The following is a 25,659-nucleotide window of genomic DNA, read 5'->3' on the forward strand; positions in this document are numbered from 1 at the left end:
GGCATGGGGTTTTGCTTCCTAGGCTCGAAAGCTGCTTCGTGAACTGAAGCACCAGAAACGCTGTGAAGAAGCTGTTACAACCATTGCCGCCTATTGGCACGGAGCTCAGGTAAGAAAGAAGCAGGCAGGTCTTTGTTTCCTAGTCACCTCGTGGTACAAAAGGTGTTCTAGATAGAGTAGAGAAATGTTTTTCCAGCTGCTTAATTTATCCCATTTGGATCTGACCTCTTTTGCAGCTGTACTTTTTTTAAAAAAAATTCAGTCTAGCTGGTAAAGGTTCTGCATTGATACCTGTATGAAATCTTTCGTCTTTCTCTCCCTCATTCCATTGGGAAATTGAAGCAAGCCTTTTCTCTCTCAGAATGTTCTGTAATTCATTTTCAAATGCATCACAGGCGCGAAGGGAACTGAGGCGGCTGAAGGAGGAGGCTAGGAATAAACTTGCTATTGCAGTTATTTGGGCTTACTGGCTTGGATTAAAGGTACTACATGCAAGTGTCATGTGCCCCTCCCTTCCTTACCCAAATTGCCTACCCTTTAATTAGTAAAAAGGATTCATAATCATTTTTACTAAGCTATTACACTTGAGCACCTGATTGCTGGTAACCCCTTCTCTAACGGTCTCCCAGCTTAACTTGAAAACCATCCCTACTAAAAAAATTTCCAAGCATGCCAATTTATAGATAGCACTAATTGCTTGTTTATTAAGCCAGAAAATGATTAGACTAGTGGCTCTAAAATGTATTTTACTAAACTGAAATGTTTCCAATAATGTTTAGCAGAATGCCCATGCAATATTATTTGTATAGGTTCCTAAACTAAGGCTCTATGAAAAAATCTAACTGCATTAATTAATTTGATAATGTCCCTATATTCTAATTGTATCTTAATATCTAAGAAACAGGGGTTTTTTTCAACCCCCACAAAGTACTGTGGTATAATTTTATTATTACGTGTATATTTTTTATTGGAGAATATGACCAAGAGCTCTATGGCATATGAGCCAGGAATCCTACGAGACCCAATTAAAGACCCAGTTCAGGACTTTGTAACTTAATGTATGAAGTCATGTGTCATGTTAAGGGTTGGGATATTATGGTTGAAATCATTCCAAGTACCGCAGCATTTTGCTTTTTTCAAATTTCACAAACATCAGCTCATATCTTAAGGATTGTCCATTTATCAAGTTGCAACCAAAATGTAGAATTAGTAACAAAATGCAGCCTGTTAAAATTCCTGTGAGCATCATATACTTCACAACAGGAACCTCCCCCCCCCCAACCCCATGTGATAGCCAATGGAAATCAAACAATGTAACATGGAAAGTGTTCTTACATATGGAGAATTTGCATGATTTATGCTCAGATTTGAGGGAAGTCCATAGGAAATGACAGCAGAGTGTAAATTGTTGCTTTTACAAGAATACCATGGAAAGATTACATGTTGGTATTGGAGGATGGAGAACCTCAGATACTATTCATTTGGTTCAACATGTTAGACCTCACATGGTCGCTTAACAACCACAGTTGGGTGAGCTCAAATTGCAATCATTGAGTGAGGCAATTGCATAGGTGCCTTGCTTAATGACTGTTATGAATCACAACCCAAATTCAAGGCTCAGTTGTGGCCATAAGTTGAGAACAACTTGCATAGGTGTGGTTTAGTATTATAGAATAAAGCTTTATGAAGCTTCAAAGGGATGTTTTGCTTTGATGAAGCCTTCGCCTCCAGTACTACCAAGGGCTACCAGGCTAGGTAGCTTCCACAAATGCTGTGAGATTCCACATGGTATGTACTGAAGTTGCTAGCATGAATTGTCTTTGGCATGTATTGAAAGCCTTGCTGAATGGATGGCCTCAATAACTGTCTGTTTAACTGCCTACGTTGTACATCAGAGTGGCTAGCTTGGAGCCCTCTCAGCATCTGCTGAAGGTTTTTTAATTCAGTGTCTTCACTGAGCATCACAGGCAATGCTGCTGTCAATGCCTAAGCCACCTAACTTAGAGCTTCCTCTGGGCCAATGGCCCTTGCACTCTTCAGCTCTGACCAGTACTGTAAAATATGTGAGCAGCACCTCCTCTGAAAATTGACTTTTTAGTGATTGGTATTGAAGCAGAAATGTGTACTAGAACTATTCAACCATAAAAAATTTGGCTACCACTGGGAGAGAATGCTGAGAAGTAGCGAGTAGCTTCTTTTTCAGTGAACAAATCACATTACCCCCAGAGCCCAAAGTGCTGACTACATCAAAGTATATCCATCTTCCTTCACATAGAACTTATAGAAAGTGATGTTTGATATAAAGTGCTATTTCTATTAAACCAAAAAAGCAGTATTAATGGAAGTTAAAGCTACCTGCATTCTGATAATTTGCTGCAGATATTATTTAGTATAATACTTTGCTTTATTTGAGGGTCTAATGGCGACACATAGCATTAGGCTTTCACATTTGAGTTAGAGAATTGCAGAGATTTATTAGGAAATGTACAGATGGCTGAAATATTGTTAAAATAATTATAACCAAGTGCCGAAACTGGAGCGTGCGTGCTCCAGAGCACCAGAACCTGGAAGAGAGCAGCTGTGTGGCACGCATGCGCCTGACGGAACCTGGAAGAACACCTGGCGACAGTGCGTGTCCCCACAGAGAGGTCTGTGCATGCCACCTCTGGCATGCGTGCCATAGGTTCACCATCACGGCGCTAACCTAAGCCTATTAATGATAAACTGCAGTCTTTTATTATACCATCCAACTGTTTTAAAATCTCGTGAAAGAAAACTAAACTTTTTAAAAAGTTATTCTCCCAAGATAAATACAGAATGCTGATAGAATTGGGAAAGGCTGTATTTCTTTCTATTCAAAATACACTGGAATGACGTGGTAGATTTAAATAATAATAAGTTATGCTTTACACTGAGATCTTTCAAACAGTAAAATTTGCAAGGCAAATTTCTTATAGACAAACCGACGTTTCAAAGTTGTAGGTCCCTGGCTGTGTCTGTTGTTGCTGGTATCTAGCAGAAGACATCTGTTCTCCACTAATACCAAAGTATAAATGTGATAAATAAATAAATGTCTTATGAATAAATATCAACAGGAGTAACAGAAAACCCTAAAGAAAAGACAGATACTTTTTTTTTTAAAAAAAAAGGTTTATTCCATTGCTGCTATACACTGAAATATTGTAGCTGAGATGTGGTATTCATTGCTTATCTTTTGTGACTACCCCCCCCCCAATTTTGAGAAAAATGTATTGATATCAACTAAAACGAAAGGAGGTTAATATGTGCTCTAAACTGGTTTCCTTCAGATACTTGCCATTGCTGAATGGAATACATAAGCTGGTTTCTAATATTTTAGTCTGAATTAACTTCCTCTTGGGAAATGGTTTTCCACTATTCACCCTTTGGCAAATGCCCTATGAGAATGCTACTATAAGGGAATGTCTGCCACTTATTCTTCAGATATGCCTTGGGGAAGCAGCTTTTCAGCCAATCTTCACACTGGCACGCTGGGTTCCATGGGTTGCCTATTGCTCTTTCATCTTCCCAAATCAGCTCTTCTGTCAGGGGGATCATTCTCTTTTTCATCATGGTTCTTTCTGCATCAGGCTGTCTCTGTGATTCACTATCTAAACTTTTTAGGCTCGGAGGGAGTTGAAACGCTTGAAGGAGAAGGCTAGGCGTAAGCATGCTGTGGCAGTCATATGGGCTTACTGGCTTGGACTAAAGGTACTCTCTCAAACAACTCAAGTAATAATAATAAAGCGTGGCACCTATCTACTAATACATAATAAACTTCTGGGGCTATGGGCTGTAACAAGCATGATCTCTAAGGGAATTGTTTTTCTTCTGTGACCTTTAAAAGCAGTCTTGTATGTTTTTAACCAGACATTTATAAGTTGTGCGTATATGCCTCTCCATTGTTGCCACCAATTTCCAAATATAGTCAAATAAGCTGAATAACCAGTTCATGATCGTATTTTGGAATGAAGTAGGAAAAAGCTAAATGTGATTATTGGACATTTGGGGGTCTTGCTGTATAGGAGTTTGGATTGTACCCAGTTTTCTCCCCGGATAATAAGCCCAATTGGGCTTTTGAGCGCATGCGCTAAAATAAGCCCTCCCCTCAAAATAAGCCCTCCCCAAAAATATTACAACACAGCAGCAGCCATGAAGTGACCACTCTCATGCCTCCTGCACCTCAAAAATAATAAGACCTTCCTGAAAATAAGGCCAAGCGCTTATTTGGGGGGGGGGGGGGTCAAAAGAAACATGGTATATCAAAATGACTATCAAAATTGTTGGTTGTGTTAAATCACACAAATCTTGGCAACTGCCTTCAAGTGGATCTACTCCAAACTAATCTCTGGTGAATTGTAGTGATTTCTGCAGGAAGCTCTCTTTCCCAACAAAGTATGTTTTCCACCAGCAGCAATTAAAGGAGGGGGAGGGAGGGGGCGTATTTGAAGAAAAGTATTTGAAGAAAATGTAGAAGGTAAATAACATTAGTCCAAGTTAGAAGTTACTAGATTGAAGCACTCATGTCTATGCCTTTTGGTTGGATTTGTCTGATTCTCCGCATATGCAACCTGAGAAAAGATGACTAGGACTTAGGTATGCATCAGTCTTTTTATAGATGCTTTTTGAAACTCAGACGAGATATTATTTGTTCCAAACACAATTGCACTGAAATGATCTCCCACTGCAGCCTAATTCAAACTTTTCTAGAAATCAGTCGTATATTTAAAAGCACCGCTGCTGCACTATCCATTCTGTTAAGTTTATGATGCCATGAAAAGTGTGGACCCCTACTCTACACTTCCTGTCAGTGAAACATACATGTCATACAATTCCTTTTATGTAGCAATAGCAATAGCACTTAAACTTATATACCACTTTACAGTGCTTTACAGCCCTCTCTAAGAGGTTTACACAGTCAGCCTAAGCTTCTATTGTGCCTCTTCAAGAACTGGCCATTGTTTCACTTCAGATTCCTCCCTTTCACTGTGTTGTTGAGTGGTGTTCTCAATTGCTGTTTCTTTTCTCTTTTTGATAATTGGTTATAACTCTGCCCAGCCATAGTGGATTCAGTATGGATCCTAGCAGTTTTCAAATATTTAGAAACTTTTCAAAAAAAAATTTGAAAATTCTACATAATACAACACTTAACAATCATACAGTATATTGTCTTTTGGCATTTTATTTTCTCTTGTTATGGGCTTGTTTGCAATTACATTAAATGGATATACCATATTGAAATGAATGGAAAATTTGAACAGGCAAGTGTCAAGAATAATAATATTCGGTTACAACAACTTCCCATTATAAGATAGAGGAAATAACAAAATGCTTCTCTTTCCTAGCACCCATGCTACTCTTTTTTAAAGAAAAGTCAAGATAATATAAGGGGCTCTTTTTGAACACTTAATACTTTCTTTAAAAGCCCCATTAGTCCATAGTCTAAATGTGTTGTTTTCGCACTGAAAAACCGAAGTAGTGGTTGTGTGAAGTGTCAAACGCACATCCAAATCAATAAGAGTATCGCTGCCCAATCTCTAAGTGGCTGTACTTGAAAAAGTGGTATCCGATAATAACAACGCTTTCAAAATTACAACCAGTCCTGTTTTAATGTGACACTAGAGTCTGGTTTTCTTAAATTTGAAAAAGATTCTAATTTACATGAATAAATACATAGCTAATATATTTATACTATTTCCTAAAACTTGTGTTTTCCAGATATGTAATTATAAAATCAAATTGTATGTTGTCTAGGTTATTGTAGAAGAATTTACAAATTGATCCAGAATCATGTTTATGGGAGAAATTATTTCCTCTTTGTTTTATAGCTCTAATGTTAGAAAAAGTTGTCATTAAATAACTGGTCATAAATTGAGGACTACCTGTAATGTCTGTGTTCTAGGATAGCCCCCCACCCCCAAAGAAGCTGTCTGTTTATTCTAAAATTTTAACTTAACCAGGTTCGTAGAGAGTACAGGAAATTTTTCCGAGCCAACGCTGGAAGGAAAATTTATGAATTTATACTTCAAAAAATTGTAAGTATTTTGCTTGTATAACACTATTACGATTGTAGGAAGATTTTACTTTTACAGTATGAACAAAAAGAAAATAAAGATGAAATGGCACTGTTTTTATAATACATAGAAAACAAGAGTGAAGTACCAGAATTGTCTTTGCCACAGGCAAAAGGTACTCTTTCGTAAAATCAAAAAATTATCATGACTTTCATTTTTAACATCTCTACCTCTTAGGGTTTTTAAATAATATTGTCCTTCTTTTATTTTTGCATTTGCTGCTTAAAGTGACATCCCTCGGTCTGCAAGGAAATCAAATCCCCTGAAGCTTTCTAACCGAAATCCAGCAAATAGTCTCCAATCTAGTTAATTTTCTGTAAGGCCTGCACATGAAAATGATAGCTCGAATTGCCAAAAATGAGTACTTTTCTCCCTTGGTATAAATAATTATTTCCATTCTTTCAGCAGAATATTTATACCAGGAAACTGGTATAACTAAACATTTAGAATTGTTCTAGACTTCCCTTATGTATTAGCCCAACACTTCTCTTCCATATCTTTATTCCAGCTTCTGCAAGAGCCTGAGTTTTTTTTTTTAATTGATCAAGTTTTAAAACTGTCCATCTCCCTCACAGGACATTAAAAAACAGTATATAAAATTTAAGAGGCAGGAAATGTTAAAAATTAATTAAAAGGCAAAGGGAGGGCTTTCAGGGAGCTAATCAGCCCCATGACCACATGGGCCTATGTGAGCCTTAGCCAAGACTGCAGAACCATGCTTTCATGCCTTTCTGAAGGCTAGGAGAGTAGGGGCTCACCTCATCTCAGGGAGGGGGGGAAGAGAATATTCTAAGAGCTGGGATCAACACCAGGGAAGATTCCCTTCCTGGACCCCACCAATCAGAATACTTTGGCTAACAGGATCTGCAACATATACCTTCCTTACCCGACCGGGTAGAATGGGCTGAATTATGGGATGAGGATGGTTCCATAGGTAATCTGACCCAGGCTATGCAGGGCTTTAAAGATACCATTCCATTTATTTTTTTATTTTATTTTATTTACTGAGCGCTTATAGACCGCCCCCTCTCCCGAAAGGGACTCGGGGCGGTGTACAGTCCATATAAGAAATACATCATATAAATAACTATAAAATTAAACAATTAAAATTATTAAATAGGTAAATAGATACGAAGGAGGATAAAAAGGTTTAAAAGAACTGTACAGCTGAGTAAATAGTTTAAAACCCCTACAAATATCCCATAAAATAAAATTTAAAAAACAATTCCCCTAAAATACCAGTTAAGAAATATGTTTGCCAGGAGGTAGCAGTTATGATTATGCCAGGCCAGCCAATCGGAACAGGTGTGTCTTCAATTTTTGTCGGAAGGAGCGGAAGTCAGTGGTGGTTCTAATGTCGGGGGGGAGGTCATTCCAGAGGGTTGGGCCCATCACAGAGAAGGCCCTACTCCTTGGTGCCGCCCGTTGGCATTGCCTAGTGGACGGCACCAGGAGAAGTCCCTCCCTGTGAGAGCGAATTGGCCGCAGGGATGTGTGTGGAAAGATGCGATCCCGCAGGTAACTAGGTCCTGTGCCATGGAGCGCTTTAAAGATGGTGATCAAAACCTTGAAACACACCCGAAAAACCACAGGCAGCCAGTGCAGCTCGCGCAGGAGTGGTGTTACGTGGGAGTACCTAGTACTCCCCATGACAGCCCGCGCGGCTGCATTCTGGACTAGCTGCAGTCTTCGGGCGCGTCCCAAGGGAAGCCCCATGTAGAGAGCATTAAGAGAGGTTTTAAACCTTACAAATAAATACATTTGTAATGATTAAAATGAAGACTTTTTTGAGGGAAAACATGTTTTTTTTTCTATTTTTCTAACCTAGATTCAGAAATACTTTTTGGAAATGAAGAATAAGTTGCCTTCTTTATCACCAGTAGACAAAAACTGGCCAGCAAGGCCTTACCTGTTTTTGGATTTGACTCATAAGGAACTGAAGAGGATATTCCACTTGTGGAGGGTAATGATGTAATTCTGGAATGAATCATTTATTTTGGTTGTACTTTTATTAGTAAGCATGAAAGCTGAAAATCACTAATAAAAGATGCAAAAAGTAAAGCTTCTAACCATGTTCAGGTACTCCGTTTCTATTAAAGTTCTTTGCCAATTTATACAAAATTCAATGGCTACAATGAAAATGTTTTAAATGGCACAATTCTATAATTTACATGCAGCCTTGGTGTTACTCAGTTCCTACAAAAGGAGCTTTTATCTTAATATGTGTTTAGCCATCAGTGTTGTAAGTCAAGGTCACTGTTAAATCCTGTTTAGAAAAATCTGGAGCTATTTGCTATAATTCAAGCAAAGTCCAACCTGTGATATGGCATATGCAATGTGTTAAAAGTGGAATTCCCCAGACAAATCAGTTGAAACTTGAAATGCAGTGTCCCCCAGACCTGTACTGAAGAAGGTACACGTTATAAAGTTTAATTGCTACATGTAGTGGAACCAAAATGAAAAATGTACCTGATCAAACATTAACCTATTCCTATTAAGATATATATTATCAAAGCATATTCATATGTATTCGTATATTTATGGAAGTTACCAAATCACAGCAGATAATGACCCCTAGCCAACCTTGGTTGACATCAAAAAAGTTAAGATCCAAACTGATAAATCTCAGAAGGCAATATGACATTTACATAATGTGGGCAAGAAAAGTGTGTATATATAAATTTTGAGAGGAAGTACAGTGAACTGAAAACAGCTCTGTGAAAGCAGATCTGGCAACTGTATCAGAGCCCAAGGAACTGGTAAGTAGACCGGTTCCTTGAAAATCTATGGATAAGGAGAGGACGAGAGATCACCCACATATGCTCTGGATGGCTACTGTTTCTTGTGAGGACACCACAGAGCAACAGTTTTCTGCAGATATGAATTCTGAGTGATTAGCCATCTTGTTAGCAACTGCAGCACAACCTTTTAAAGGACAGTAAGTCTGCAAATCTTACTTTCTGATTACTTTGGGAAATTACCTATTATCCATTTTAAAATTATTAAAGATCTTTGGCATGATAAGTTTGAAAAGTCTTCATTGGATTAAGTTTACCTTCAACTCTGAAAAAAGGAAAAGTTAATTACAAGGCTAAGAGCTTCAAAAATTTGAAACAAACAGCAAAAAAATTTGAAACAAACAGCAAAACTTTAAGTATGATTTTGATTTAGAAAGTGATACATAGACTAACGTTCCAGATTAGATTTGTAATATTGAAACTTTTACAATCAAAATTTGAAATTAATTTTACAGAGCAAACAGCTTCTGGTGGGAAATAGATCTGTTTGGTTTGGGGAAGACATAAGAGAGATAAGTAATTTTAGGATTTAAAAACTGGACACTAGTGGGGACTAAAGATTTAAGATTTAATCCTGTCTATGCAATAGGACAAAAACGAAATAAAGAGAAATCAAATTCTATGACAATATTTGAATGAAGTACAGATTAAGGCTATTAGAAGATAAAGGGAGGTATATAAAAGTTTATTTGATCAAGGTTCAAACAAAATATGTTTTTACTTTTGACAATTCTTTATGGATTTTCTGCTTACACCAATAATGAAAATATGATGCTTTATGGATTTGGTTATTGATAAAGGATGAGATATGGGATGAAGATATAATTGTTTGCAATCATGGAACCAGGGGTGTGGGGAGTGAAGAGTTATTAAATTTGTTTATACCTGTGGTGAAAGCTGGAAGTCATTTCTTTATGTATTTCTTCTCTCTTTTATGTTGTATTCCTTTTTCTTCTCTTTCTTTTTTCCCTTGCAGCTTTTATCTTTTCTATTTCTTTCTCTTTCTTGAAGATTTGTTTGGTTTAGACTTTACTGTTGCAATAAACATTCTTAATAAAATTATATAAAAGAAAGAAGAGAGAGACTATGTGTCAGCAGACTAATGTGTTTGTTGTTAATCACTAAGAAACAAATTCCATTCAAGAAAGTTCTTAAAGTAATTAGTTTTAGAACAGAAAATTCATAAAAAATGTTTTTTTTAGTGAATTTTGTGATAAACATATAGGCAGTCCTCATTTAGCAACCACAGTTGGGACAGGCAACTCAGTTGTTAAGCAAAGCAGTCATTAAGAGAAGCAATGACTGAGCTTATGATCTTACCTCAATTTTCCTTTACAGACCTGTGAAAATTGTAAATGCAAGGTCATATGGTCATAAAATTACTTTCTCATTACTCATAATTGTGAGTGGCCACTAAATGAGGCAGTTGCTAAATGAGGACTACCTGTCCTTTCAGCAGAGAAACCGTAAATGTAAATTGAGAACTGATATTGATGTTGATGGCTATGTTTATAGGAAACACACACACACACACACATATATATATATACCTTAAGCATAGGAAAAGAGCAAGCCAGTGTCAATTTTCTGATTCATTTGCAATGCTTTATTTTCAGTGTAAAAAGTACAGGGATCAGTTTACAGACCAAAAGAAGCTCATTTATGAAGAAAAACTGGAAGCTAGTGAACTTTTCAAGGACAGAAAAGCTTTATATCCAGCCAGGTAATGAAACAGTCTGGTAACTTTGCTGACGTTGCAACATAATACACCCAGATTGGGAGGGAAGAAATTTGCCAGAAAATCCTATCCATTTTTTTTTGTCACAGACTGCCACTGTCAAGCCATTGCCAGTTTAAAGATCATCAACATCCTTCCTTGAGAATATACAGTAAATTAATTAATTAGTGCTCTAACAACCTAGTTCAGTGATGGCAAATCTTTTTGTCCTCGCGTGCCGAAATTGTGCCTACATCCACAATGTAATGCGCATGTGACACCCCCCATGGTAGATGGGGGCGTTTTTGCCCTCCCGAGGCTCCAGAGGTGTTCCTCAAGCCTCCAGGAGAGTGAAAACGGCCTCCCCGGGCTCCGGAGGCCCTCTGGAGGCCAGAAAAAGGACAGTTTTTGGACTTCCAGAAATTCCGGAAGTCCCATTTTCTGCCCTCCCCAGGCTCTGGAGGCTTTCCTCAAGCCTTTGGGAGGGCGAAAATGGGCTCCAGAGGGCGGAAACAGGCCTGTGATAAACACCCAGGAAATCCGTTTTTTACCCTCCCCAGGCTCTGGAGGCTTTCTCGAGCCTCTGAGAGGGCAAAAACAGTTTGTCCCCGTGCTCCAGAGGCCCTCCCTAAAGCCTCCTGGCGCCAAAAACAGAGCACTGATAGGCTGCCTTAACATTTTAACATTTTTAAAATGTTAAACTGCCACTCAGGTAGCAGCAGAATCCCATCATAAAACAGTGCCTCTAGTCCCCTGATCTTTCATGCAATCCATAAAAATACCATGTTTGATGGTATTGAGTTTACTGAAAGGTTTAACACAATGACCCAAGATGGATACAGACTCCCCATTTTATGTCCTAAGGGTGATCTAGGCCTGAAAGGGAACAGAAAATCAATTTCTTCTACTGTAGTATCCATGTCTTCAACAACACTCCCTAGAAAGGGAAAATAGAAGACAGGACAGAAATTTTACAGTGTAGTGAGATTGAGGGATACCCTCTTCGAGAGATGGTGCAGGACCACTTTTTTTCAAGGCAGGTGGCATCTCACTCTCCTTTAGAGGGGCATTAAGCACCTCTAAGTAATACATATCCCACCTGGCTTCCCAAAGGGAGCATGTAAGGCATGGGTCTATTCTACAGGTAGAAGAGCATGTATCCATACCCTCAACTCCTATGAGAACCTCAGGTCAACATGACAAAGCATCAATCTGCCTCCCACCAACCCTGCCCATTTGGATTCCAGTTATACACAAATATGATTAGCTGTACCCACAAAGAAACATGCCACAATGGGTGAGCCGTCTTCTTTATTCCTTGCATTTCAATCAGGGAATAAAGATGTTAAAGTCCATCTCTTTTTATTGGATCTGTAACCCGGGCAAATCTTCCTCTGACTATTGTCTCTAATAGCTTCCAGCCACCAGTTGTTTTCCAGAAACTCTAGAAGAGCCGCTTAGCTACTCATGGTTCCAACCTCAGCTCTGAGCAATGCACATACCATCCACTGTCCAATCTTTATCCATTTCTTTCATTACTTTTCATAAGGATGCAACAAATAGTGCAACAACAAATCCAGTAAATCCAATAAACAAACAAACAAGATGGTGAAAAAACCCAAATATTAAAATTTATATATATATATAAAATATATATGTTGTATTTGTACTGATAAATAAATAAAGGGAGACTAGTATAGATCTATTTTGAGCTAATTAGCTCTCATCAGCTAGCCATACCCTTACTGGGATTTGAACCTGGGCTGTATTATATCTTAGACAGGAGTCTTAGCCACTAAGCCACAAGGCTCGCCTCCTTGACTTGTTCATATATTGCCTGCCCTTCCCAGTCCCACTAGGTTTATCACAGTCTTAAAGTTGTTTTTGTACAGTGCCTGACAGTTTTTATCTTATCAGTTTCTTAAACAGGCAATAACCTGTCTCCAGTTTTTTTGGATCAATCCAAGATAACATTCTTTGTTTCAGACAGTGGATTTTGCTTAAGGAATTGGTGCATTGTTGACATTCTTTTACCTCATTTGGAAACAAAATTATCTAATTGATAAAGACAACAAGAAAGAGTTTTGCAATTTATAAGAAATGATTGTTATCAGAAATATGATATTTTGCAAGTTAAAGTTAATTTAGTGCTTGTGGGGGTAGCTGAACCACTGTCTGTTTTCTTAAAAAATGTGCTAGGATAGGCACTTTCTATAGATTTTTCCAGAGTTTTGGACTAAAGCTCCTATTATTGCTTGCCATTAGCTGCAATGACGGAGGTTAAGCCAAAGTACCTGGACCACAAGTGCTTATCTTTTCTATCAAGGTTGAGGGACTGTAACCACAGAAGGAGGACTACATGCTAAGAAAATGAGTACCATTAGTAAAGTATTTACCTTTACTAAAAAAAAAAATACCATTTAATCTGACAACATAGAATTGCAGTTTATTGAAGTTAAGGTTCAGAATTTAAAAGCAGAGTCTGTTGAGTTTGCAATTAATTTCAATAGAAGATAATATATGTACCTCAGGATTGAGCCGTGGAGTCCTTGGTTGGTCCTGAGCTTGGTTGTTGGTTTGAAGATGTCTCATTATCCGACTATGTAACATCATCAGTGCTGGTGAGTGTAGAGTTTGCTCTCTGTTTATATACAGTAGCTTCTCCTACCAGTGTTGGTGGAACAGTGGTTTTCTCCTTGGTAGTTCCTTGATTGTTACTCTGAAGTACAGTAGTTCCCAGCGGGGAGGAAACCATACCACCAACAATGGCAGGGCAAGCTACTGCATATAAACAGGGAGCAAACCAGGGGTGAAATGCTACCGGTTCTGACCGGTTTGCCCGAACCGGTAGTAAATAAATGCTACAGCAAGGAAACAACCAAGCTCAGAGAGCACCAAGGACTCCATACTTGGAATTGATTGAATTTACCCCACTTCTCTGGTTAGAGATACTCTGATACTTCTCTGTGACTTGCCATCTAGCCCTGTTTAGGTTTTTGAAAACAGTTAAAGATAACCTAGCAACTATCCAGCTGTGCAGTGGTGTTCTGCAGGCGAAAGATTGGTCAAGAAGACCTAGAGTATTGCGTGTGAATTTTTATTAAATTTATGTTTCTTTTACTTAAAGTGTTGGACAGCCTTTCCAGGGGGCTTATCTTGAAATCAGTAAGAACCCCAAGTACAAGAAACTGAAGGATGCTGCTGAAGAAAAATTTATTATTGCTGAAGTAGTAAACAAAGTTAATAGAGCAAATGGAAAGGTAAAATCGTTTCTACATGGGGAAAGATTGATACATGTAAAATATTGTATCCAAACCTAGGCCACCAATAGAGCTTTGTTCTTCAGAGTTACCTTGTATTCTTTGAGTTTTGATCCCCAAAGAATACCTTATATTCTTTGAGTTTTGATCCCAGAATAAAGGCATAGCAATAATTATTTCATTTTATACACACACACACACACATATATATATATATATATATATATATATATATATATATATATATATATATATATATATATATATATATATATATATATATATATATATATATATATATATATATATATATATATATATACATACATACATACATACATACATACATACATACATACATACATACATACATATATACATACAGGTAAGACACCCATAAAACTCCTCAGGATGTGTGTTCTGTTAAGATACAGCCTGTTGTGCCTTAAAATGGCTTCTACTGTACTGCCATAAAATGGCTTCTACTGTACAGTGCAGTGGAGTTGCCATGGTAATGGCTTCACAGTATTCCACAAGGGGACTCCTCTGGTAAGGAGGAAAATTCAACATTATAAATTATGTTTGGTCCAGACATTTTCTTCCTATAAATAAATACGCAGACAATGCCAAATGATTAGCTAGTAGTTTATCTTTTTAATGTTATATGTAATTCTCTTTCTTCTTAGTATGTATTTAGGGTAGTGATTTCTTGAGTGCTGTAGTTAACATGTAAACATTAATCACACTTAATAATTCATTTTATTCCTGGATAACTATTTCCTTACAATAATCTATAACTCAGGTAATTTATTTTTATTTGATAGGAAACGTAAGAGTCCAGCTTTATTTGCTGAACTGCATCATCTTCCTTTGTAGTTAACTTTAAAATGTTTGTGCAGAAGCATTAATACACTGGAAGTTAATATTTTTGAATTTGCAGAAAAGTAATCACTCTCATTCTTTTTCAGTGCACAGCTAGGATTTTCTTGCTCACAAAAAATAATGTCCTACTTGCTGATCAGAAATCGGGGCAAATCAAGACAGAGGTTCCTTTGGGAGATGTCACTAAAGTGTCCATGAGCTCTCAAAGTGATGGTTTCTTTGCTGTGCATCTCAAAGAGGTAGGAATAAAATAACGTCAGTGACAATAGTAATAAAGAACTGGCAATTACAATTTTACAGAGTAAGAGAACATCTTTCATGCATCCAAGAACCTTGATATATTTGAATTTTTTTCAATACCTTGATGAATTGTCTTTTCTAGGGCTCTGGAGCAGCTGGAAAGGGTGATTTCCTGTTTAGCAGTGATCATCTGATTGAAATGGCCACAAAGCTCTACCGCACAATGCTTAGCCAAACCAAGCAGAAGCTCAGCATTGAAATATCTGATGAGTATGTTTGGATTCGTCTAATTTAAATAGTTACTAAAGCAGGGAAATCATGTAACGAGAACATTCCATTTGAAAATAAATTATAACATATTTAATGTGAAATGTAATGCTGTTAAATACAGCCTATCAAAATAGTTAGGGGAAAACACAACTACGGAAGTAGGAGTATTATAAATATCATATAAGGGAAGCCTGTTCTATACATCCATTTCTTCTCTCCGTTAGTCTCATTGACATTGAAAACCATGATAGGCAACTTCGTGCTTTCCAAATATTTTGGGTCATCCTCCCTGGTGAGAATGGAGTTTACAGGGGAGTTAAAGATTACCTATCTCTGTAGAAAATTCAATAGACAATTATGTAAGCCCTTATTAGAAAGCTATTATTTTAACAAAGGAACTTTCTTATCCCTTTATTCCCTTTTCTGGCAATACTAAATATGCAATAGTGGTGAATATCTATAACTCAGGTGTAGGATTGAGGGTGGAGTTTTGTTCTCCGTACCTGTGGGTTGGTTTCTGAATGGTTCGTTACCAGGCGTAATGAAACGTTTGGGAACCAACCCACAAGCGCGGAGAACGAAACTCCATCCTCAATACTAAGTATATTCTGGCCATGGTGCTCTTGTGAGTTAGTCCAGTGGTGGGATTCAACATTTTTTTACTACTGGTTCTGTGGGAGTGGCTTGGTCAGTGTGGCAGGGGAAGGTTACTGCAAAATCCCCATTTCCTCCCAATCAGCTGGGACTGGGGAGGCAGAGAATAGATGGGGGCAGCGCCAGCCAGAGGTGGTATTAAACCGGTTCTCTGAACTACTCAAAATTTCCGCTACCAGTTTTCAAGAACTGGTCAGAATCTGCTGAATGCCACCACTGGGTTAGTCATGTAATTGGCACAAACGGTTTGTACTGTAAGAATATGCATGCTGTTTGTGCATTCATATTTCCTAACATAGCCTTTAGAAATCCTTAACTCGAATTTCATCTTACCAACGTTCAGAAGAGGTCCTTTTATATTAGCGCAAGCAAAGCCCCTCTTCTTGAAGTGTTAAGTTGTTGCATCCATTGGAAGGCTTCATGATGTTTTGAAAGCTGTCCTTAGCTATCTGTGCATGGCAAACCACAGATAGCTAAGGACAGCTTTCAAAACCCCCATATGAGGGGAGTTGTGTGCGCATGCACGGGGGTTGCACACGCTTGTGCAGGTGGGCGGAGCGCATTGAATTGTGGGTGTGAGCATGCACACATGTGCAATAGCACGCACACACACACAATTTTGGCACGCCTTTACAAAAAGGTTCGCCATCACTGGCCTAGTACTTCATTATCTATCAAAAATACAGGTAATCCTCATCTTACAACAGTTCGTTTAGTGACCGTTCAAAGTTACAATGGCACTGAAAATGTGACTTATGACCATTTTTCACAGTTACGACCTTTGCAGCATCCCCACGATCATGTGACCAAAATTCAGATGCTTGGCAACCGGTTCATATTTATGACTATTGCTGTGTCCCGGGGTCATGGGATCCCCTTTTGCAACCTTCTGACAAGCAAAGTCAATGGGGAAGCCAGATTCATTTAACAACTGGGTTACTAACTAACCAACTGCAGTGATTAACTTAACTGTGGCAAAAAGGTCATAAAATAGGGCAAAACTCACTTAACTAATGTCTCACTTAACAACATAAATTTGGGACTTAATTGTGGTTGTAAGTCAAGGACTACATGTAGTTGATTCTAGTGCATGAATAATTTGTCTTGAATAAGGGAAAATAAAGTCAAACCCTCCAAGTAATCCTAAGAAAATCTAATTAATATTGTAACTTTTCTCCTAATTTATTGCTATAATTACTTTCTTACGGAAAGTACTCTAGCATACCGAGATCTACAAACGTCTGGTTAACTTACTTTGGCATGAGCTAAAATACTCAATGGGTATTCAGAGGGGCAGCCGGTTTTTAATGTCACAGTAAGGGAGATATTAATTGATTGAACTTCACTTAATGACTTCTATATTCAAAGAATTGAAGTATTATACTTCAAATAATGGACAGAAATGAAATACAGCAGAAATTTTACCCATGCTTCACTTTTTAGCACTGCGTGATACAGATGAAAAACGGCAAAACAGAAAAAGCTAACAGGTCCCCTGAGCTAGTATTTAATTTTCAGCTGTGGTGCAGGGGAAAAGGCTATATACAAATACAATTCACCCACAAAAGAAAAAAGATAACTGTAGGAGTCAGTCTTTAAGTTAAATGATAGCTCTACTTTTATGTATTCCCTTCAGATCATGCATTTAAGTCTAATCTCATGAAGCATCAGGTTGCATCTTTGCAGAGGGAAGTAAATGAAGCTGAGGAACAGCAATTTCTGTTTGTCCTTGACTATAGAGAAGGATATATAGCATAAGCCAATAGATTTTGTGGCGATGTGCATTTAGAAGAGATAATTTTTTAAATCTCAAAGTAGTAGTTTACAATTGCATTTCAAAACATTGTTTTATCAAGTTGGGAAAAATATTATTCTGCATATAGAAGAAACTCAGATTTGTTGATGTTTTTGACCAACTGTAGAATTTCCTGTATACCAGGCTTTTGGTCCAATCACAAAAGTGAAAACAGAGCATGGCATCTGCCTTTTTCCAATGCATGCTTTATTTTTATTTAAATCCTGTGAAACAGCACAATAGGTGCATCTTTCTCCTTTCCGAGAGGTGGGACATGAGAAAGAATAGAATATCAGTCATGTGTGGCTGCCACAACATAATTCACCTTTATCACAGCACTACAAAAAATTGCCTTTTTAGCCCTTGCAGTAAAAAGCCAAAAAGTTAGGATTTTCCCTGAAAGCAGCAAAATGATTGGCAGAACAAAATATTTTCCCCACAAAGAGCATAATTAACCAATGAAATGCCTAATTGCAAAATGTGGAGATTAGCTTACATATACTGATGTTTCTGTACTGTTGCCAGAGTTAAAGCAGCATGTTCTGGATATCATTTGTTCAGATGTTAGCCTTCCCAGAGCCGTTTAGTTAGTCATTGTGGGAAATCGGAAGCTAGATTATGTGTGGCCAGCAGTCTTATGGTGGGTCACTTGAGGTGAAGGGAAAGCAATGATCTAATAATGGTGATGGGAGGCAGCAATCTAGAGCTGGATTCACTGGAGGGGGGGGGAGTAGTGAGACTTTCTACTGGCAACCCTGTTCAAAATCTCTGCTCCTCTGCTGCTAATGGGAATACGGACAATGTAGCAATGAACAGAGTCGGTGGGGTGGAGGACTTTTCTGATGTGATGGAGCTAAGTGGAAACATCTGCACTTCGAGCTTCTATTGCGCTATGATTTTTGCTAGAACTGGGCTGTAAAGACTACAGCCTTATCATTCTAAGTGGAGTGAGGATGAGGAGAGTTTATGTAGGAAATGTTTGTAAAAAAAATCAGTAGATGGAATTTCTGGTTACATGGGGACATGAATTTCTTTTTATGGAAAGTTTACAGTTACTGGAAAACTATTTTTTAAAGACATCAGCTTAGAAGAGACATAAGACATATACTCTTAATATAGTATCACAGGAGAAAATGTCTCTTCTTATTTCTTTTTTTGTTCCTAAGGATTTGTGTTTTTCAGGTTAGGCGTAGAATTTGGATCACATAATCCACAGCAGTTTAGGTAGCTGTGTTAGAAATTTTACATGTTCCCTGACTCATTTTCTCTACTACTTTTGGAAATGTTGGTTTTCATTTCCTTAATGCTATTCCTGATGTTCTGTCTCACTTTGCCTAATGGCATTGGTACCACTGCAGGCAAATGTGGGGTTATGAATAATAATTGGAAACAAACTGTACAAAACGAAAATTACTGGTAGTTCTCAACATAGGACCATTTGGACAGCGACTGTTCCAAGTTACGATTGCACTGAATAAATAGTGGTTACAACTGGTCCTCCATGTTCCAGCCATCCCAGCACCCCCTATGGTTGCGAGATCACAGTCTGGTTGCTTGGCAACCCATTCATTCTTACACCGGCTTGCAATCACATAATCACCATTTGCAACCCATTCTGCCGGCTTCAACAGAAAGTCAATGAGGAGCCAGCAGGGAAGGTCGCAAATCACTGGGTTAAGTCTCCCCGTCCCATGCCTATATCTCCAGCCCCTTTGTGCTCTCAACAGCCACTTGTGCATGCTCGGTGATCCACATGGCACCTCTCACATATCCTCCCTAACCCTCTCTGACTCATACTGGGTCTTTCATGTACACCCTGCATGCACTCTACATCTATGGTCACACCACTTGCACCCCTTTGCTCTCTTCCCATCAGCAGCCACTTACCTGCCTGAAAATCTGGGACTTGCAACTTCCTGCTTGTTTTCTACAGACTTTGTTGTAGGAAGTCAACAGGAACTTGCCTTGCCTAATGTTCATGGACCATAAGAAAGGCTGAGCACCAAAGAATTGAGGCCTTTGAACGATGGTGCTGGAGAAGACGCCTGTGAATCCCTTGGACTGCAAGGCTATCAAACCGATCAGTCCTAGAGGAGATCAATCCTGACTGCTCTTTAGAAGGCCAGATCCTGAAGATGAAACTCAAATACTTTGTCCACCTAATGAGAAGGAAGGACTCACTGGAGAAAAGCTTAACACTGGGAAAGATTGAGGGCAAAAGAAGAAGGGGACGACAGAGAATGAAGTGGCTGGGTGGAGTCACTGCAGCAGTAGGCGTTAGCTTAAATGGATTCCAGAGGATGGTAGAGGACAGGAAGGCCTGGAGGAACTTTGTTCATGGGATCGCAATGGGTCAGACACGACTTCTCAACTAACAATAACAACCATGTTCATGGGATTCAATTAATGGCAGCAACTGGGCCTGCAGGAATTGCTGTCAATTATTATTCGGGTGTGCTTTATGACTGCATCACTTAGTGGTGAAAATTCCAGTCCTAATTTTTGTTGTAAAGGCAAAAGCTATCTGTATTGTGGCATGAGGTACTATTTTATTACTAATATAAGAGAATTTGTGAGCTATCAACAGCTGCTTTTTCTTTGCTGTTACCCCTAAATGTGGTGGATACATTCCTTAACTACTCCCTGTGTTTCTGCTTTCTCCAGGTTCCTGGTTCAGTTCAGGCAGGACAAAGTGTGTGTAAAATTTGTACGAAGCAACCAGAAAAATGGCAACATCCCCACTTGCAAGCGAAAAAACAACAGACTTCTTGAAGTTGCAGTACCATAGTCATACACATCCATATCTTACATGGACTCAGTTCCTGCAATGGTGCAATTTTATCCATGGGAGGGAATTTTATGGAATGGCGAAGAGCATTCTGGCAGTGGCAAAGAGCTTTTTGGAAAACTGTCGCTAAAAGATGCAACTAATCTTTTCAAGGCACACATTTTTAATTTTCATATGATAACTTTTGGTTGATATATATACTTTTTGGCTTCCGACAATATAATATGAACAGGCATTTTTTTTTCTAATTCCTTTGTTGTTGTTTTTAATTTCTTAATGCTGCATGTTACAAACCCTCAGGCTTTTATGGCCATCCTTGATCTTAAATTAGAACCCTGCCCTACCAGCTGTTTAGGTTGTTGGAATAGCTGGATGGTGACCCCTGTGTCGTTTTTCTTCTTCTTGGGATTTTTTCTATGGTAAAACTCAGTCCAAAGCATTAATCAAAAAGAAACATAGGAGCAGCTGACAGATTCTGAGACTGAAAGCTATATTGTTAATTGCAAACAGCATTAAGCCATATGTAAAATGGTCTTTAAAGGAACATAGGCCAGGAAACACTAATTCTGCAAAGCAGAACATACGTGTGATCATATATGCAACATGTCTGCATATATATATATATATATTTTGGCAGTGGAAAAAAGTCAAGGGTACTGCATTTTCTAATTGAGAACTTTTAATGACTTTACAAGAGTAAGGGGTAACAATAACCATGTAGTTCAATGCATGGTTTTTGTTTTGTGTGTTTCCTCCTATTCCCACTTTTAATATAACTTTTAACTATAATTCCAAAACATGCCATTGTCTGCATGGGAAAACAGAGGGTAAGTAATTTAAACTTGTTGAATGAAGGGTGCGAATACATGTTGTACCATGTGCAATAAAACATTCATACAACTTGTGAAAATTATTTATAATAATATCTGTAGGTAATAAAAATGGTTGGGGCAGGCTGTTCATTGCTATAAGGGCTGACCTTAGCTTCACAGTATGCTAAGTTTGTTCTTTGGATCTACACTACAGTTATCACTTTGAAGAAAATAATCATTCGGGCGGGGCAAATATACATTTGATGGTCATGATAAATAAATGTAATATTGTGCTGTTTGGTACTCTTGTCATAACCATATTTTTATATTTCAACTGGTTTTATATACGTTGGTGTGCCTGATATGTAAAGTGTGCACAGGAGCACTTTACAATCAAGAACTGCATTCTAAACTTTCCAAGGACCAGTTGCATCTTAAAGAATTGTATGAGCCAGGAGACTTAGCCAAAAATATTGATTTTCGGAATGTTGTTTTCAAGTGTTTCAGTAGACATTAGCTAAAGGGGATGACTGAATGTGTTTTGTATTGTTCATGTAAGAATGATTTTAGATCTGTTGTATTCTCAGTCTGGTTAAGAATTTGCCTTCAAGGAGAGATTGCTACCAAGAAGTGTGATGCTAAACAGCCCAAGTTTAAATAAAAAGAAGCTTTGAAGCAATTATTATTTGTGATTTTCACTTAGAATATTTATCAAATATATAGGTAAGAATGCAGGGTTAAGTTTCTCCTTGTGTGAAAATGGCTTTTACTGATGGAATGAAATTGGACAAGACTCTGAGAGGGATCTTGGAGTCCTAGTGGACAATCACTTAAATATGAGCCAGCAGTGAGCTGCAGCTGCCAAAAAAAGCCAATGCAGACCAAGGCTGCATCAACAGAGGGATAGAATCAAGATCACGTGAAGTGTTAGTGCCAGTTTATAATGCCTTGGTAAAACCACACTTGGAATACTGCATCCAGCTTTGGTCCCCCCAATATAAAAAGGCTGTTGAGACTCTAGAAAGAGTGCAGAGAAGAGCAACCAAGAAGTTTAGGGGACTGGAGACTGAAACATATGAAGAACGGTTGCAGGAATTGGGTATGTCTAGTTTAATGAAAAGAAGGATTGGGAGTGACATGATAGAAGTGCTCCAATATCTCAGGAGTTGCCACAAAGAAGAGGGTGTCAACCTATTCTCCAAAGCAACTGAAGGCAGGACAAGAAGCAATGGATGGAAACTAATCAAGGAGACAAGCACCCTAGACATAAAGAGATATTTCCTGACAGTTAGAATAATCAATGGAATGACATCCTTCCAGAAGTTGTGAATCCTCCAAAACTGGGTATTTTAAAGAGGAAATTGGACAACTATCTGCCTGAAATAGTATAGGGTTTTCTGCCTGAGCAGGAGGTTGGACTAGGAGACATCCAAGGTCCAACTCTTATTCTGTTACTCAAATATTAAAACATTTGCTTACAATATTGGTTGAAATTAGTGCCTTTCAAATGTTATTAAATGCCATCTGGCTTTCCTAGGGTGAACTGTGACCAAATTGATAGGTGTTACAGCTCACCATCTGAAAAATAAAAATCTTCCATATTCTGAATTAGGATTAGAGCTGAATTTAGACCTTTACAGACGCAATGTACACAATTTTACTCAAAGGCACATGGAAATTATCTTTGAAGCAAAAACGATTTGTTTCATTGCTATTGTGATAATTATCCAGACTTTCTCTCTGGGATCTGTTTGTTCACCTACTCACAATTACAATACCGATTCCATTTTTCTCTCTCTGAATGTGTGTGCATGCTCGCGCGCACACACACACATAAAGGGAGAGAGACTTATGTAAAGGAAGCATTTATCTTTCCACATCAGTCATTTAGCTGTATTAAGAGCACATCCTCTGGTGGTCAAATTACATGCACTATGTAGATAGTTCAAAAACCCTGAAAATTTTAGCTTTTTTCATACGATTATACGATAAAAGAGGCAGTAAGTTTCTGCTGTGGTGGGGAGAATAGTGCCTGTATCTCTTGAAATGTGTTGCCTGTTCCCCATGTGTCCCATCTACTTACAGTATATTGATGGCTTTGAAAAAGATAAATGAAGACATTTATAGGCCAGCAGAGATATATGAGAGAGGTATGAGAATGTTTTTCCCTCTAGACTCTAGATCAATGCTTGCTGCAGTGAGAAAGTAAAATAAATGTTCTTCGCAAGGGGAGCTGGAAAAGCTTTGTTCCTTTAACCACAGCATTGGAAGCTAATTAGCTGAAAAGCCAAGGGGGGGAAAAAGAGCAATTCGCTTAATGTGCCTGAAGCTGTGGCAGCTGAGACTGTATGTAAGGCCTGGTGAGATAGCAAGTCCAGTTGCGGTGAGCAGCATGTTGGCTGGCGTCTGCTCATAGCTGGTGCAGAGAAGGTGTAGGGTACTAAGAGCTGTGATGCCAGGCAGCAGTACCAGCTCCTAGGTAGGCTGATGTGGGTTCCCAGGAGCAGTGCAGGGTAAGATGATGGTCAGAAGTCCCAGACGTGCCATAGGTCCTCCCGATCTTGTTAATCCTAGTAAGCCTCATAGAAGAGTTACAGGGGCCTCCATAGATGATCAGGAGAGAAGGAGAAGGCAGCAAAGGCCTGGGCTCCATAGAAGGCAGGTTGGGAAAGGGTTTAGACCACCATCTTGTAAAACATGCCTGGTTGGACTATACAAAGACCATGTTTTCAAGGCTTGGAAGACAAAATATGAGTGGGCGATAGGATTTTTTTAAAAAAGCACTATACAAGGCACACTGACATCCATATCCTAGTTCCTGAATGACATTTCCAATCAAGTTTTCAAACTACATATGAACATATCTCAGTGTTACTGTGGGAATTGATAAAAGTACACATAGCAATAATTTCTGAACAGATGTGGATGTGTATGTAGGAAAGGTTAAAGGATTTACATTGTACCATACTCGTGAATCAAACCCGCGCACAATATACGCAGAGGCTCTTTGGCTTGTGGGATGAAGAGTAATAATAGAACAGCCTTTCATCTCATTCCTTCTTACTCAGCAGCACCATTTGCCATAAAGAAACTACTGAAGCAGGGAAAGCAAAGATATTGTACTTCCTTCACTTCCCACCCACTTGACCAACGCCTAAACAATCTGGCTGTCCTTAGTGGAATTCCTGTGAGTGCCAAAAGGATTGGCCCATGTAACTAATAGGTTTACTTGAGTGACATTCCACTAGGACTCTCTACAACAGTGTTTCTCAACCTTGGTGGCTATGCTGGCTGGAGGATTCTGGGAGTTGAAGTCCACAGGACTTAAAGTCACCAAGGTTGAGAAACATTGCTCTTCAAGATTCATGGAGAGAAGCTGATAATCCATGGTGGCTCAGACTTTCTGCTTGTTGTCCCATCCATGGAAGACTGCTTAAAGGCTGGGAAAAAGAATGGATCTCGGGGATCCATGGGAACCCACTCACATCCTCTCCTTCATAGTTAATGTGCCGCAAGAGACCAATGCCTCCATGCTCTTTTTTTTTTTTTTTGCTGACCTCAGCTAGCCTCTGCGGCTCTGAGGGAGAAGTGAGTAAGCTTGTTTCTGGCAGCTGCCAAGGCAAATGCTGCAAATCGGCTACAATTTGCTTGATCCATTTCAGTGGGTGGCTTGGGGTAGCCCAGTGAGCTTTGTGAGATTTGGCCAAAAGAAAAGGAGGCCTCATAATGGGAAGGGAGATTTTGCACATTCCTGCAGGAAGGACTGGCAATCTCTCTTTTCCCACAGCTCCTCATCAATTGTGGTGGGAAGTCCAGTGTGTTTTCTATGGATTAGAAATCCTGCAATAAATTCTGACATGTAATTTTAAAATGCTGCTTTATGCTTTAGCCATCTGACTTTCATTATAGGACATGCCATTTGGCTCACTGTTTTTAATTTTCCATTTCCGTTTTTAAGAGCTTCCCTGATGGGTATATTGGGATGGAGATCCTATCAAATGCCTACTGCTTCTGTTGAGGCCCTCAAATAATGCAGTTTTGAAGTGCTGTAGTTCCCATTTATGGGTGAAGGAATGCAACACAACCACAGGTCATGGCTACCCAGCACGTTTGCCAGATTGCTTCTGCTCTGGCTGAAAAAAATACATGAAGGCAAACAAGCCTGCAACCTTGATACAATACAAAACAAAAATGACATTGTTCTACACATTTGGATGCAGACTTATGATTTACTGTCTGTGCAGTGAATTTGGCAGACAACAAAAGTTTGGATGTTTTCTGTAACGCCAGCTTTGGCAGAAATGACAGCTGCCAAACGTTTCCTGTAGCACCTAAAAGTCTGTCTATTTTT

General features: G+C 38.7%; 1 protein-coding gene across 3 annotated transcripts in view; it reads left to right on the top strand.

Annotated features, from left to right (window-relative positions):
- MYO1B (myosin IB) overlaps nucleotides 1-21,987 on the top strand; it is a 142,006-nt gene extending 120,019 nt beyond the window's left edge. Inside the window, exons 22-31 of one of the 3 annotated variants that reach the window (XM_081934991.1) lie at nucleotides 23-109; nucleotides 396-482; nucleotides 3,643-3,729; nucleotides 5,979-6,053; nucleotides 7,921-8,055; nucleotides 10,507-10,613; nucleotides 13,735-13,867; nucleotides 14,836-14,988; nucleotides 15,132-15,259; nucleotides 20,373-21,987. In XM_081934991.1, the coding sequence (XP_081791117.1) occupies nucleotides 23-109; nucleotides 396-482; nucleotides 3,643-3,729; nucleotides 5,979-6,053; nucleotides 7,921-8,055; nucleotides 10,507-10,613; nucleotides 13,735-13,867; nucleotides 14,836-14,988; nucleotides 15,132-15,259; nucleotides 20,373-20,496 (1,116 nt within the window). In that variant the 3' untranslated portion in view covers nucleotides 20,497-21,987. The remainder of the gene's footprint in view (nucleotides 1-22; nucleotides 110-395; nucleotides 483-3,642; nucleotides 3,730-5,978; nucleotides 6,054-7,920; nucleotides 8,056-10,506; nucleotides 10,614-13,734; nucleotides 13,868-14,835; nucleotides 14,989-15,131; nucleotides 15,260-20,372) is intronic. The other 2 variants (XM_081934992.1, XM_081934993.1) reach the window with 2 other exon arrangements.
- The last annotated feature ends 3,672 nt before the right edge of the window (nucleotides 21,988-25,659 follow it).

This window comes from Natrix helvetica (assembly GCF_964273705.1).
Source record: "Natrix helvetica genome assembly, chromosome: 1".
NCBI classification, from domain to species: Eukaryota; Metazoa; Chordata; class Lepidosauria; order Squamata; family Natricidae; genus Natrix; species Natrix helvetica.